Genomic DNA, 12,806 nt, shown 5'->3' on the forward strand with positions numbered 1-12,806 from the left:
GTATTTAATAGAAGGTGAACATGTTGACATTTGTAGTTAATTTTATCAGTTCCCCGAACAAAATATTGGCTTCCTGGGGGGTGGTGGGTGATGTTTGGACTCAGATAAACCAGTACTTACATTTACCACCCGTGAGACTCTGAGTCTGAGTCCTCACTGTTAAATAAGGAGAATGATACCTTCTTCACAGAGTAGTTACAGGACTGAAAGTAACAACTACTCCTAGTATAGTGTCTGGTATATTTAGTATTTAGCTAATTTATAATTGTAATAAAATAATTGAGCAGCTACTACATTCCAGGCATTGCAGCAAGGCCTGGGCACATAGCAGCGAAGAATTAGACCACACCCCGGCTGTCAAGAAGCTCACATTCTAGAAGGAGCCGACAAACAATAAACCAATAAACCACTATATGGTATGTCAGGTGATAAACACAATTGAAAAAAGAGCAGGATAAAGCAGGTAAAATGTGGGGGGGGGGGCACCTGGATGCTGCCTTCTCCCGCTCATTCCGAGGTGACCCCGGGACTCATCTTCCAAGTCACAGTTCTTTCTTAAGCTGGGAAATGGGGAAAATAACAATGGAATTGTGCATGGTTTTACTTATTTGTGTGCTAAAATGAAAGTTTAAACAGTCTTTCCAAACTTTGATTTGTTTAGAATTCAAAGCTGAGAAAAAGGGAAGATTGCTGGGAGGTTTGCAGATTTAACATTGACAAAATATTTGAAAGCTGTCAAAAATTGTATACTTTAGTAAAGAGAAAAAGGACCTTACTGGAAAAAATATGTATGTCAGTGTGTAAACAAAAATGTGTCCAACTGAAAAAGCAACAGGCAGAGATTCTCCAGAGGCTCGGAGGGTACTTCCGACTCTGTGCTTCTCTGTCTTCTCCCCCGTCAAGTGATGCTTAGAGACTCTCAGTTCTAGTTTTGGTCTCCCAGACACCACTACGCCCACTTATGGTTTTGAGAACTGAAACGCTGACTGTTGTGTACATTTCTGTTCTGATTCCTTTAAAAAAACAATGTTGGACTGTAATGGTTTCCTATTTAGATATAGGTGTCTCCTTTGCAATACAGTACCATTCCTGCTCAGCATCTCTGTTACTAGGACGGGGAAAGAGAAAACCTTGACAACCCAAGTGCTCCCAGGATTTTGAAAAAAACCTTGATTCATTTCTTTCCTGCCATTTTTTTCATGCCTCTCTTCTGGCAATGCTTTGAAAGCACATCGGTCACCATTTTGGTAAATATGTGAAAATGATCAATAACACGGTATTATTGGAAAATCACCAAGTCCTTTCAAAGATGAATGGAATGTTAAAGTTGCATGCCGAGATTTTTGCTCAAGCATACCTTTGTTAATCCTGCTTGAACCTCTTGACATAAATGATCTGCTATTGTTATAAACAAAGTAGCCTCTTCCCCAAACCCCTCATGTTCATCTCACCTTATCGAAAAAGGAGAATGATGGGCTTTAGAAAATAATCATTTTTAAAACAATATTTCTTTAAAAACTATTTACTGTACTTAATTTCCCGATGTCACCTTTTATTTTACATTAATGAAAAAACTTTTTGCTTTATTTTAAAAAACATTTTTACAAGATGGCCTCAGTTTTTGTTTTTAATATTCTTGCAAGCACAGTCAGATGGCAAAATCAGCTGGCACATTGCCTCGTATATATTTGAATCACCCTCCCATGTTAAACCTGAAGAGACAGTAGCCCGGAATTCTGCAGACAAACTTCTTTTTTGAGATTCTGTGGAGAAGTTCTGTTACCCAATGGATACAGACTGAATTCCAAAAGATTAATTTCAGCACTTGCAAAAAGATCAGGAGCATTTGCTTTTACTTTTAATTTCTTCTTAGTGTTAATTTCTCGATACAAACATTAGTCATGATGGAGCCTCAAAATCTCCCCAGACCCTTCGGTGAAGAACTGACCAGCTAGAACATGAACTTAGAACTACTCTCCTGAAGATCGCTTACTTATGCTTTAACCCTCATTTTCTACCATAAACAGACAGGCACTCTATTACAATCTGTGATATTTATATGTGTTGATGGCATTGACTTATTTGTATCAAAACTCCCCTTCATCACTCTCAGTGGGGCCGACTAACGGAAGCTCTCCGTTACCTCTCCGCTGTCTCTGCCACAGCCCCCTCATCAGGCGCCTGCACCTCCACGTGTCCCCACTCCAGTCCATCCTCCACGCCTCCTGCGATACCCCCCTGCCCTAACTCCCTTGCACCACGCAGTGCCCATGCCCCAAACCTTTAAGAACTCTCAAATGCTCCTATGCTCCTGTCCGGTTTCAAAGCTTCTACCCCCTCCCACCTTCATCCCGCACCCCATTGTCCCTTGTCCTTGCCTGTCTTCCAAGAGTGGCCATTCTTCCTCCAACTCGGGCATTTTTCAAGGTCCACCATTTCCAGCCACACTTGCAAATTCTATCCTTCCTGGACCATTATAGTTCACAATGATTCCCCACCATCTCTAAGAAACCTAGACTACCTGTTGATTGGGGCCTTAAATCACACATTCATACTGAAAATTGGTTATGTGCAAGTATGGGCTTAATTGTTAATATTTAATACATGGAATTGAGTTATAGAAGTGCAATGAAACTTAGACATTCAAGTCAGTTCAGCACCTCTTGAAACACAGGAAATTCTCTCCCTCTGGGTGAACACTGGTCAGTTGAGTGCTGTGCTTCAACCTGTGGCCTTCACCTTTGATTTGCTCTTTAAAGTAGAGACAACTGCTTTTAGAGGAAGAAAAATCCCACTCTTTCCATTCCAACCAAGTGATAATCAAAGGCCCACGAGAAGGAGGCAGGCGGTGAGAATCCTCTTGCTCTCCATCTGAATGAGATTTCCCCAAGTCCAGCTGAAATCCTTTGTGGCTGTTTTTAAATAACTACTCTAAGTTTGGTCTGCAGATCTCTGGCGTCTGCATCACGGGGCATCTCGTTGGAGATGTAAATCCATGGTCCATTGACCGACTGATGTGGGAACTGTGAGGGTGGGGCCCAGGAATCTGAGTTTCAGCAAGTTTGATTAGGACTACATCTCCCATATGAAATGGGAAACAGCTGGCCCCCTTCAGTATCTTTGCAGGCTTAACCATGGTGCCACTCTGTTACCTTTTCTTCTACCTCAGTTATTTTATTTTGCCACCCATCTGGTCGCTCACACATTCCACATTTGACAAACAGCTGAGCGCACAGGTATAGAAGAGTCCCACATTCCTCCAGATCTTATCAGTCTTAGTCCCAAAGAGAAAAAACCCTTCTCTTAAATCCTCCACACGTGGTTTAATTTCCTTAAAACCTTAGCCGGAAAAGGTTTTTGTGTGTGCTACCCCCGCTGGGCTGGGCTAGTTTTTTTTAGCGCGCAGAGGGAGGGAGGACGGGCCGAAGGTGAGTGGAGCTTGACTCGCCCTCGTAATTTGAATGGTTGCTTAAGAACTGTTTATTTCGACCCTCCAAGGAAATGCAGGCACACACTCTCGGTTTCTTGTCATGAAAGAGGAACTCTGTATTTTGTAGACCAGGAGGCACAATAGCAATTTTCGAAGGGGAAAATTAAAAAAATAGACATGCGACCAGCGCTCAATCTCCCCAGAGGAACTGGCTGTTTGTTCTTCTGTAACTGAGCAACACCCTGGGCGGATGGGGCTGCCTGTATCTTCTGCGGTTTTTCTTGCTCTTGCCCGCGTAGCTTCACTTCCACCCTTTCAACGCCCCAGAAGTGAGAAACGTCAGGCGGGGCGGCCGCAGACCCCAGGGCGCCAGCTTTGCGCGGGCCCCAGCTGCAGGGGATCCCGGCCCGCGACCCGCTCAGCCTTTCTCCCAATACAGAGCCGGCTAGGGGCGGGCCCACGCGGCCCGGGCGTTGCGCCTCGCACGCGGTAGGGGTCGCTGCGCCGTGGCGCGCTCCTAGCGTTGGATAACGGGGCCGGGCTGGAGGAGAAAGGAAACCTGCCCAGGGAGGCGGCGGCGGCGGGAGCGGGGAGGGAGTGAGGGAGGAGAGTTCAGTTGGGCTCCGGTGTCTGCGCGCCGAGGCTGCTGCGGGCGCCGACGAGGGAGCGCCGAGGGAGCCGGTCGCCCATGCCGGGGCGGCCAGGGGAGGGCAGCGAGAAGCCGGATACAAGCGCGCCAGCGGGCGCGGAACCGGCAAGCCTGGCCAGCGAGGGAAGCCGCGGGGGGCGCGCCCGGGGCGGGCCCCCCGAGCCGCGCAGGATGCCCCACGAGGAGCTGCCGACCTTGCAGAGACCCCGCTATGGCTGTAAGTGTACCGGGAGTGCGGGGCTTCCGCCGTCTTTGGGGAGCCCTCTCCCTAGAAAGGCATTGCAGAAGCCGAGGGAGCCGGGTGCGCGCCTAGGAGAGAACAGGAGGGCAGCGGCTGTGTGGCTGCAAAGTTGGGAGCTGGAGTTACAAAGGGTAGTGAGCGGCGTCCTTCTGCTTTCCTCATAAATTTATGATCCCCAGCTGTCAAACCTCACTCTCTTACCTCGCAAACCCCACCGGGGCGCGCCGGCCGCGCTGGGTCTGCGCGCTGGGATGGACCAGGTTGGGAGTTTAGGGGTATCAGGTGAGGAGCTAGCAGAGCTCCAGGCCGCTGCCGGCTTGGGCCAGGGGGTGGCGTAAGGGACTGGATTCTTCCAAGTCAGAAGGAAAGTTTGTTTGCTGTCTACAGGTGGGCGCCCCAAGTTGTGTGCCCGCTCTCTCCCTTAGTGGCAAAGTCGCATTTCCTGGAGGGACAGGCATTTCCTCCTACGTGGTTCCCGCGGACTTGACTTGAACCGAAAGGACCGAAGGAGCCAGTTTGGGCCCCACAGATGTGAATCCTTTCTTGCTGCTGCCGAAAGGAACACCTCTGGCCGCAGCCTCTCCTCCCCGCCCCCCTCTAACCCTGCAGGATAGTGCCGCGCACGCGGGAGAACTGCCGCAGAGAGAGGAGCTCGTGTGACTGTAACGAGATGGTGTCCATTACCCCAGGGACTGCCCTCGGAAAGAGGTTGCTTTAAAGGCGGATTGTGGGTGGATGGAGCCAGATTAGCATTAACCACGTGGCTCCGTGCGCAGAGTTCAGAGTTTTTACTAAACATGTGCCAGGAAGTATTTCCCCTAAAACAAACAGAAAGTTGGCGCCCTCTCTCTCTCCAGGGTTGGCCCTGTTAGTGAGCCATGGCCAAGGACCACAGGTTAATCTTTTGCGGAGGCTGGCCTTGGTGGCAAAGGCACCAGGTTTTGGTTAAGGTGGTGAAACCTGTTGCAAGGTGGTGTTTTTGTGGTTCTGGCCGACTGGGAGGACCACCGAATTGCCCACTATAATAGGGGGAGTAGTCAACCTGTGTAAGTTCACCCTCCTCTTCCTCTCCCTCAGTCTTGGAATGGAGTGTCAGAAATGGGAAGTTAATTTTCCCACGTGACCTTGGTGGTGTCAGGCTCTGAGTGAGGAGGAGACCTCATGAAGGAGGGGACTTCAGGAGTCAGCTGAAGCCTCTGAACTGTAGAGAAATGCATTCAGCAGTTAACCAAGAACCAGCCCTTTGAAGCCTGAGTTTGCACTTTGGTAAACCGCACAGAGACAGCTGAGCTCACTGGGTGCAAGGGAGCGTGCCGTGCCCATCCAAGTCGGCGAAAGTACTTTATAGTGTGACAAGCTCCCGGAACGTGTAGTAGCATTGCTGTGCCACATTCTGTCTGGAAACTAGGTGAATATATACAAAAAGTAGTTTTTGATGTCATATTTTAAACCATGATCTGTTCGTTGTGACACCCTCCACTAGCTCGCTGTGCCGTGCAGAGTAGCAGCGGTGAGTGAGGTGCATTAAAGCAGCACTTCCGTCTGGGTCTCTGCCTGTGCGTCTGTGGGGTTGCTTCAGTAGCGACACCGCTCAGGAGCGGCCCGCGGAGGTTCACGTCCCACACTCGTGAAGAGCACGTCACACAGCTGCTTTCTTTGGGAGTCACCGTCCAGCTTTTCTCACGATTCCGGTCTAATGTGCCATCTCGTTAGAATCGCCCCTGTTTACCTTCCCCCAGGTCATCAAGTGCTGGCATTCTTCGGTCACCTAATGTAGTAATAAATGGAAAACATTTGCCAGTTTCCAGACTGTATGACGGCTCAGAAATGTTAAGGCTTTAATACAACAGCCTCTTATGTCCTAAAATGAACATTTCTATAATTTTGGTACCAGGAGCATAAATGGTGTATGTTTGTAATTTCTTTTAAAATGATATCTAGTGGCATATAGCTTAGTGTTAATAAGTACTACCTAACATTGAGGATCCATGCAAAGGGGGGACTGTGTGATGCTCTAGAATAATTCTGGATGTTTGGCTTTCTGGGCTCCTGTCAACATGAGGATGGTGCAGGCTTGTCCTTGCTGTGTTGCACGACAAGGCTCTGCTTTTTATTTTTGTGGGTTTGGTAAGTACAGGTTCAATAAAACCTTGAACTGTGCCAAACAGGCTTTACCTACAACATTAAAAAACAGGCAAAGCACCAACACCCTCCCTATACATTGTTGTCATTTCAGTTCCAGTGCGGCACGTTGTGGAGAAAATGCACTTGAGCCAGGGCTTTAAAAACAGCGTTTTGCTAGTTTGAATTAGGTCATTACACTTGTTTTAGGTCTGGTCTTCTGTTTGCCATCTCTCCTTCTGCCCTTGAAATGTCACTTAATTTCGTAACTCTTGTACAGAATAAACAAGCTCAGCTCCGGGCTGTTATAGTATCTTTCCTCTCCACCAGGCTGAGTGTCTGTAAAATACCAGAGTGAGCTGCACTTGAGAGATTTCTCAATGAGTTCTCCATGAAGTCTCCCTTCTCAGGTTTCGTTCTCTTTCTTTCTCTTCTTTTCTTTCTTTCTTTTTTGACATGAGAGATTGCAGAAGTCTTTCTGACTTGCACTTTGGAGCAGGGAATTAAAATTGAATACACCACTTTCTGTTTAATCCCTGCTGCTTTCGTGTTGGCCACGTCTTCCTGCAACCTGTGAAGTTGTTTTGTGTCACGTTACTGCAGAACAAAGTTAAAATATCAGCTTCTGACCAAATGCAGCTCTGCACAGAAGAAATGGAAAAAGGAAAAGGGGGAAACTGCTATACTAATGTAGACATAATCAGAATAGTATATCATAACCAAAATCTCCTTCTACACTCAAACCAAATTTAAATGACACCTATGCTTAGGTATGTATGATTCAGAAATAACTTTTCTGCTAAAATGCAAACATATCATAAATGCATTATGATATATTTTTTAAAGTAATTCTGAAAGCACATTGCCACTATGATCTGTCAAAAGTTTTGTTCCAGTTAACCGAGAGTTTAAAAGCCAGTAAGAGCAATAGAGGGACTTTGTGACTAGACTTATCACTGATAACTCAATCAACATTTAAGTGCCTATTGTGGGTCTGTAATCAAGTTCATGCAGCAAGAGCTGTGATTATTTACCCTTTGAACTTCTTTCCTCTCATGAGAAACACTGTAAAACTAATAGTGATCAATGTTTCACTGTTGGTTTCTTTTAACAAGTGCAACGTGAGCCCTGTGTGTGTGTGTTTCAGAGCCAGATTCTGGCTGATGCTATGAGCTTTCAAATAATGCTCTTTTCTGAGTGGGGGGATTTCTAAATCACCTAGTAACTGGAATATCTGAGGGGGCAGTGTAACTAAACTTCTTACCTTTTTCTCCATATTGGCCTGAGATGAAGAAATTTAAGTTCTGATTTGGTAAGACTCGGGTCTTGAAACAGGACCGACTCCATCTGCGTTTTGTGTGGCGTGGCCATAGCAGGCTGCCGGTGCTTTCATTCGAACCAAGCAAGGTTGGAGATGTGTGCCGTGTTTCCATGTGATCCTGTCTTGGTAGACAGAAAGCCAAGTCACTCCTTGATGTGTTCATGTTTTGGCTGAGCATTGCACAAGGAGCTTTAAGGTCAACGGCTAAAGTGTTGTTTTAGTATGCTTTTAACTGTAATTACACATGTCGTTAGCCAGAATGACTTGTTTGGGAGAGTTTAAGCTTGTAATACAGACTTTGTTTTAGAATTTAGGGTTTTTAGGCTGTTAGCTAACCCCTTTGCTGTTATCCCCCACCCTCCTACTCCACAAGCTTTTGACAGCTCATTTTATTTAAAAAGTTAGTATCCACACAAATCCAATGCACCAAGTCCTCATGGTAACCAAAAGAGAAACAAAGGACACTCAACTTCTGATTTGGTCATCAGGGTAAGTCCTACAGGGTAGGCAGGCACTTCAGCATGGGGCGCACACATCCTGAGAGCCGAGTGCTTGTCCTGTGCTGTTTCTCTCAGCCGCTCACTGTCATCTCTGAGAGGGCCCCTGGCTTCCCAACTCACAGAGAAGCTGACACCTGGGATGTCGTCTCAAGGCCACCCAGCTAGCAGGAGCCGGTGGGAACTTGAAAGCCAGTGCTGTCAGAACCTGAAGCCTTTTCTCACGGGCTCTTGCCAGGTCACCTCCCTGGAATGGATCGTAGGTGTTTCACCTTCCTGTTTCAGGGGTTTGTCCTGATTCCATCAAAATGCAGAAAATGGTAGCCACTTGGATAGTGTGTTCTTAAAAGGAGATACATGGTCTTTTCTTAAATTGTTCCCTGCTCCCCCAAGGAAAAGCATAGAGGACATCCAGGCTTCATGAAAGATTGTGTGTCTATGCAGAGATGTCCCATCTCACTGTGGAGCACTGGAGTCAAAGAAAAGCTTCTCTGTAATGTAGTTGTGTGCTCCGATGACTCCAAATAGGATGATTTGTAAAACACACTCTGAAGTCTGGGGTTGATGAGAAATCAGGCAGAAGCTTATAGTGAACTGACACACTGATACTTCTTTACCTTACTGTTCAGTTTTATTTTCTCCTGTGAAAGGTGGGATGGTATTCGTGAACTGAGTAGATGAGGGTTAGAGTTTGGACTTGCCCACTGACTGCTCCTGTAGCCTTAGGGTTTGTCCTGTGCTTTGAAAAGTGGTGTTTTATATTCCTGTAAAAGGTGGCTGATATGGTTTCTGGCACAGTGTGAAACAAGTTGTAGTTATTTCAATTGAGCACCTAATATGTACAACATATTGTGGATGAAGCAAAAATGACGTGAGGTGGTTACAGCTTGTAAGAGAATCTGCAAGGTAAAGAATAATGCTCATCCACTAGTACACTTCCAAGTTCTGTGCCAGCGAAGACACAGGAGTGATTGATGGATTTGGATGGAGCAGTGGGAAGGGGCCATACAGAGGTTGTGAGTTTGAACATGACCTTGAAGGAAGGTCAGTGGGAAAACTGAAAGGCATCCCAGTGTATTTGTTGTGTGGGTGGTTTGGTGGGGTTGAGGCTTAGTGGGTATGGATGATGCTGTGGAAGAGGGTTGTAGGTGGAATGGGATTTCTTGTGGAATCCTGTATTTGTAGGCAATTAAGGGCAAGTAGCTATCTTGAGAAGAGTAGCTTGATGCAGTGTCTCACTGAAGCAAATTGTTCTTTTTTATTTTTTTTTAAAACTTTTCATGAGACTTCTGTGGTTGAGTGGCCCAGTGAAGTGGAGATGGTGAGCAGGGTAGGTGTGCTTGGAGGGTTTGGTCCTGAGAACGGCTGGAAGGTGGGTGAGACTCGGCAATATGTGGGCCTTTGCTGCCCTCTCTCTCCACTGCGCCTGCTCCAAGGCCCTTCCCCGTGCTTCTAGGGTTGAGAATTTTTTTTGGATGGGCTGGTTTGTCAGATAGCTCAGGCTAGACCAGGAGTTACTGAATAACGATTATGCTTTTGGAACTGCTGGCATTCAGCGATACAAAGAGAGGCAGGGGCGGACCCTCGCTGGGGCCTCACAGACTCCAGCCAGGGAGGCAGACGACTAACTCTCAACTGTCCCAGCAGGTAGACTGAGAACAGGTCAGGGAAAAGGTGTAGTTATAGCAGGGCAAGGGGCTTGACAAGTAAGTTACCCGGGGGGGGGGGTAGGGTTTCTCTCTCCTCATTTTCCCTCATTCTCTCCATTACTTGTGGCTATTTTTATGTCTCAGATTTCACTGGAAATTTAGTGCCCTCAAAGGACCAACATTCTAGTTTTGTTTAAAGATGGCTGAGGCTGTGCTTCCAGTCCATTAGCAAGCCCTTGGATTTGGCCAAACTCTAACCTGCTGTCCTTTGGTTTTACCGTCATGGGCTGGGCGTGGCCCTTCCCGCCACTGTGCCTGCGATGCAGTGGCAGCTGCTGCCTCAGCCCAGGGGAGCTGGCCCTGCAGCAGGGACATGTCACCGGAGGACTTGTTGGAAAGGTGAATTCCCAGGCCCCACGCAGACCTTCCCAACAGAGTCTCTGGGGGTGGGACACTGCTCTAGTGCAGGGACGAAAAGGTGCTTCTGTGGGACGCCCTCTTCACCGTGCTCGCAGGTTTTTGTAGAGTAAGCGTGAGCCCACGGGCGTGTGACTGCCGTGTATTCACTGTATTCCTTGCGGCTTTGATCTGAGGGATACACATGCACCACATACAAACCCAGACATTGATCTCTATACAGCCTTGTGTTTCTTTTGTAGGAGTTAGGTTGGTATGACTTAAAGGTTGCTTTTCTCCTTTCTGGTAAACAAATGTTATTTGGAAGATAGAGTCCAACATCTCCCCTGACTAAAGGATTAAGTGAGGTCAGCTCCCCAAGGATTTCTAGGTGGAGGCGGTGCTCTCAGGAGCCACCGGGAAGGCTGGGGAGCTGGAGAGACGTTCTGTGTGGAAGGGAGGCCCGCAGCCCCGCAGTTCTGGGAGCCTGGGCAGGAAGGATTGAATCACGTCCCCTTCTTCCGTCTTTTTCTCCAGGACAACACAAAGTGTGTTTCAGTCATTCCCTTGCTCCTTCACAGCTTTCAGAACCGTTGACTGTGTTAGCAGAAATATTATGTGACAGGTGTAGGTGCTCCAGGCCGTCCCCACATTGCAGGGAAATTACAGGTCTGTTTATTTTGCTATTGATTAAAGATAGAAGGACGTTCCCATGATAATTTTGCTTAGAATCCCCAAAGAAGATGATTTAATTGTTGTCCTTTCTCCATTACTACTAAGTCTCCGAAGGGAGACATTGTTTTATATCATTTAAAAAACTAAGATAGACTAGCTCCTGATAACTTTGTCTCCGTTTTTATATTTTACTGCCAATATGAATTCAGCCTTAAGTAATGTTAATGCATTTCCTTAGTCATCTCCATGTAAAAAGACCTGATTTGAATGTGATGGGAGCAACATGTATTTCAAATACTTAAGTAATGTTTATGTTCAGTAAGTAGCTGGTAGCCTTGTACTGTGGCACCTAGAAGAGGTTTAATAAATATTTCCTGTTATTACAAGTTTTCCTTAAAATTTCTGTACTGTACCGCTTGTTGAAATAAGAACTCGTTTCTATTATCTGTCAAATTAAAGGTAATCTCAGTACCTTGCAAGTGCCAGGCAAATATTTACTGGTGCGTGTAGGTTTACTTTCGCTGTCTGTGGAACCTGTGCAAGTTCTACTTCTCTGTTCCTCCGGCTTTTTTAACCTGTGACATGCACGGGGGGAAGGGCCTGCTCAGAGGGGTGAATGAATCACTGCGTGAAAACATTAAGATGTGCAAATTGCACGTTACAGAAACAGCCCCGGGGATGCGACGTACAACACAGGGGGCGCATTACTGTTCCGGATGTGCCTCCATGGGGCCAGAGCTTGAACGATGAGGCTGGTGGCAGCGAGGTCACCCTCACCACCACAGCCCCTCCCCTGGCTTCCCTCCTCCTCCCCCCTTAGTCACTGACAGAAGGTGGGAAACGTCTTTATCTGTATGGAAATGGAGGCCATCTCAATTTGTGTGGGGATCAAATTAATTCTTTTTTATTTATACTTTAAAAAACCCTAATGTGGCTTTTGCTGTTTCCAAATAAAGTTGAAAGGAGTTTAAGTTTCTGCAGTGCTTTTTTTTTTTTTCATCTTAGAAATGTTGTTACTACCTGAGTGAGGAATTGTTACTCTGCCGTTACTAAGCATCCTGGTACCTCCATTAGTGTTAGGTTGTTAGGCTGATCATTGAAAGCCCAAGGGTTCATGATGCTACTGGGATGGGAAGGAGCTACATGCATGAGGGTTCATCTTTGTGCCTGGTTGAGATTATAGAGTTTCACTTGGCTAACAGGGTCAGCACCTGGCCAACCGGGTGCTGTGGGGGCATAGAAAGGGGTGAGGAGGAGGAGGAGAAAGAGGTATGGAGGCCATCAGATACCCCTTGGGCATTACTGCCTCTAGAAAGTGAGCAAAGTTTTAGGGTCATGGGCCTCATGAAGCACAACTTACAGGAATAGCTGGACAGTTAGAACCGTTAGAAAGAGAGAATCCAGGCAGCTTTTGGCTTTCCCACTTTCAGACGCTCATTCTTTCTGTCCCCTCCCCTTTGCACCACGTTTGTTGTTGTTGTTGATCCTGGCAAGTTTATATAACTGTTCTCTGTCAACCTCTCTGCTCCTCACTTCCCCCAAAAGGGAGCACTACGATCAGCCAGACTTGGCTGGTTTTGACCTGAGTCCCTGGGGCCACCGGCCCTTTGGTGTTCTCTGCCCCAGCCCTGGGCGATCCAGCGGGCCTCACCGGGCTGATGTATGGGGCCTGGCAAGATGCCGGTCATGTAGTCAGCATCAGACAGTGCGGGTTCTCTTCACCCACCCCCTAACCTTGTTCCCCCGACATACGATCCAGTTTGGGTGTCTTCCCAGAGACTTGTGCATACTGAACTCCTAGGAAGTTTATCTGAGAAATGGCCTGAT

General features: G+C 47.0%; 1 protein-coding gene across 3 annotated transcripts in view; it reads left to right on the forward strand.

Annotated features, from left to right (window-relative positions):
- Nucleotides 1-4,012: 4,012 nt before the first annotated feature.
- IQGAP2 (IQ motif containing GTPase activating protein 2) overlaps nt 4,013-12,806 on the forward strand; it is a 279,666-nt gene continuing 270,872 nt past the window's right edge. For 2 of the 3 annotated variants that reach the window (XM_053664428.1, XM_053664429.1), the window contains exon 1: nt 4,013-4,296. In XM_053664428.1, coding sequence (XP_053520403.1) covers nt 4,119-4,296 — 178 coding nt within the window. In that variant the 5' untranslated portion in view covers nt 4,013-4,118. Of the gene's footprint in view, nt 4,297-5,709; nt 5,729-12,806 lie in introns of those variants that run through there. The other variant, XM_053664430.1, reaches the window with a different exon arrangement.

Source organism: Artibeus jamaicensis, unplaced genomic scaffold (genome assembly GCF_021234435.1).
Source record: "Artibeus jamaicensis isolate MK-2021 breed Jamaican fruit bat unplaced genomic scaffold, CSHL_Jam_final contig_373, whole genome shotgun sequence".
NCBI classification, from domain to species: domain Eukaryota; kingdom Metazoa; phylum Chordata; class Mammalia; order Chiroptera; family Phyllostomidae; genus Artibeus; species Artibeus jamaicensis.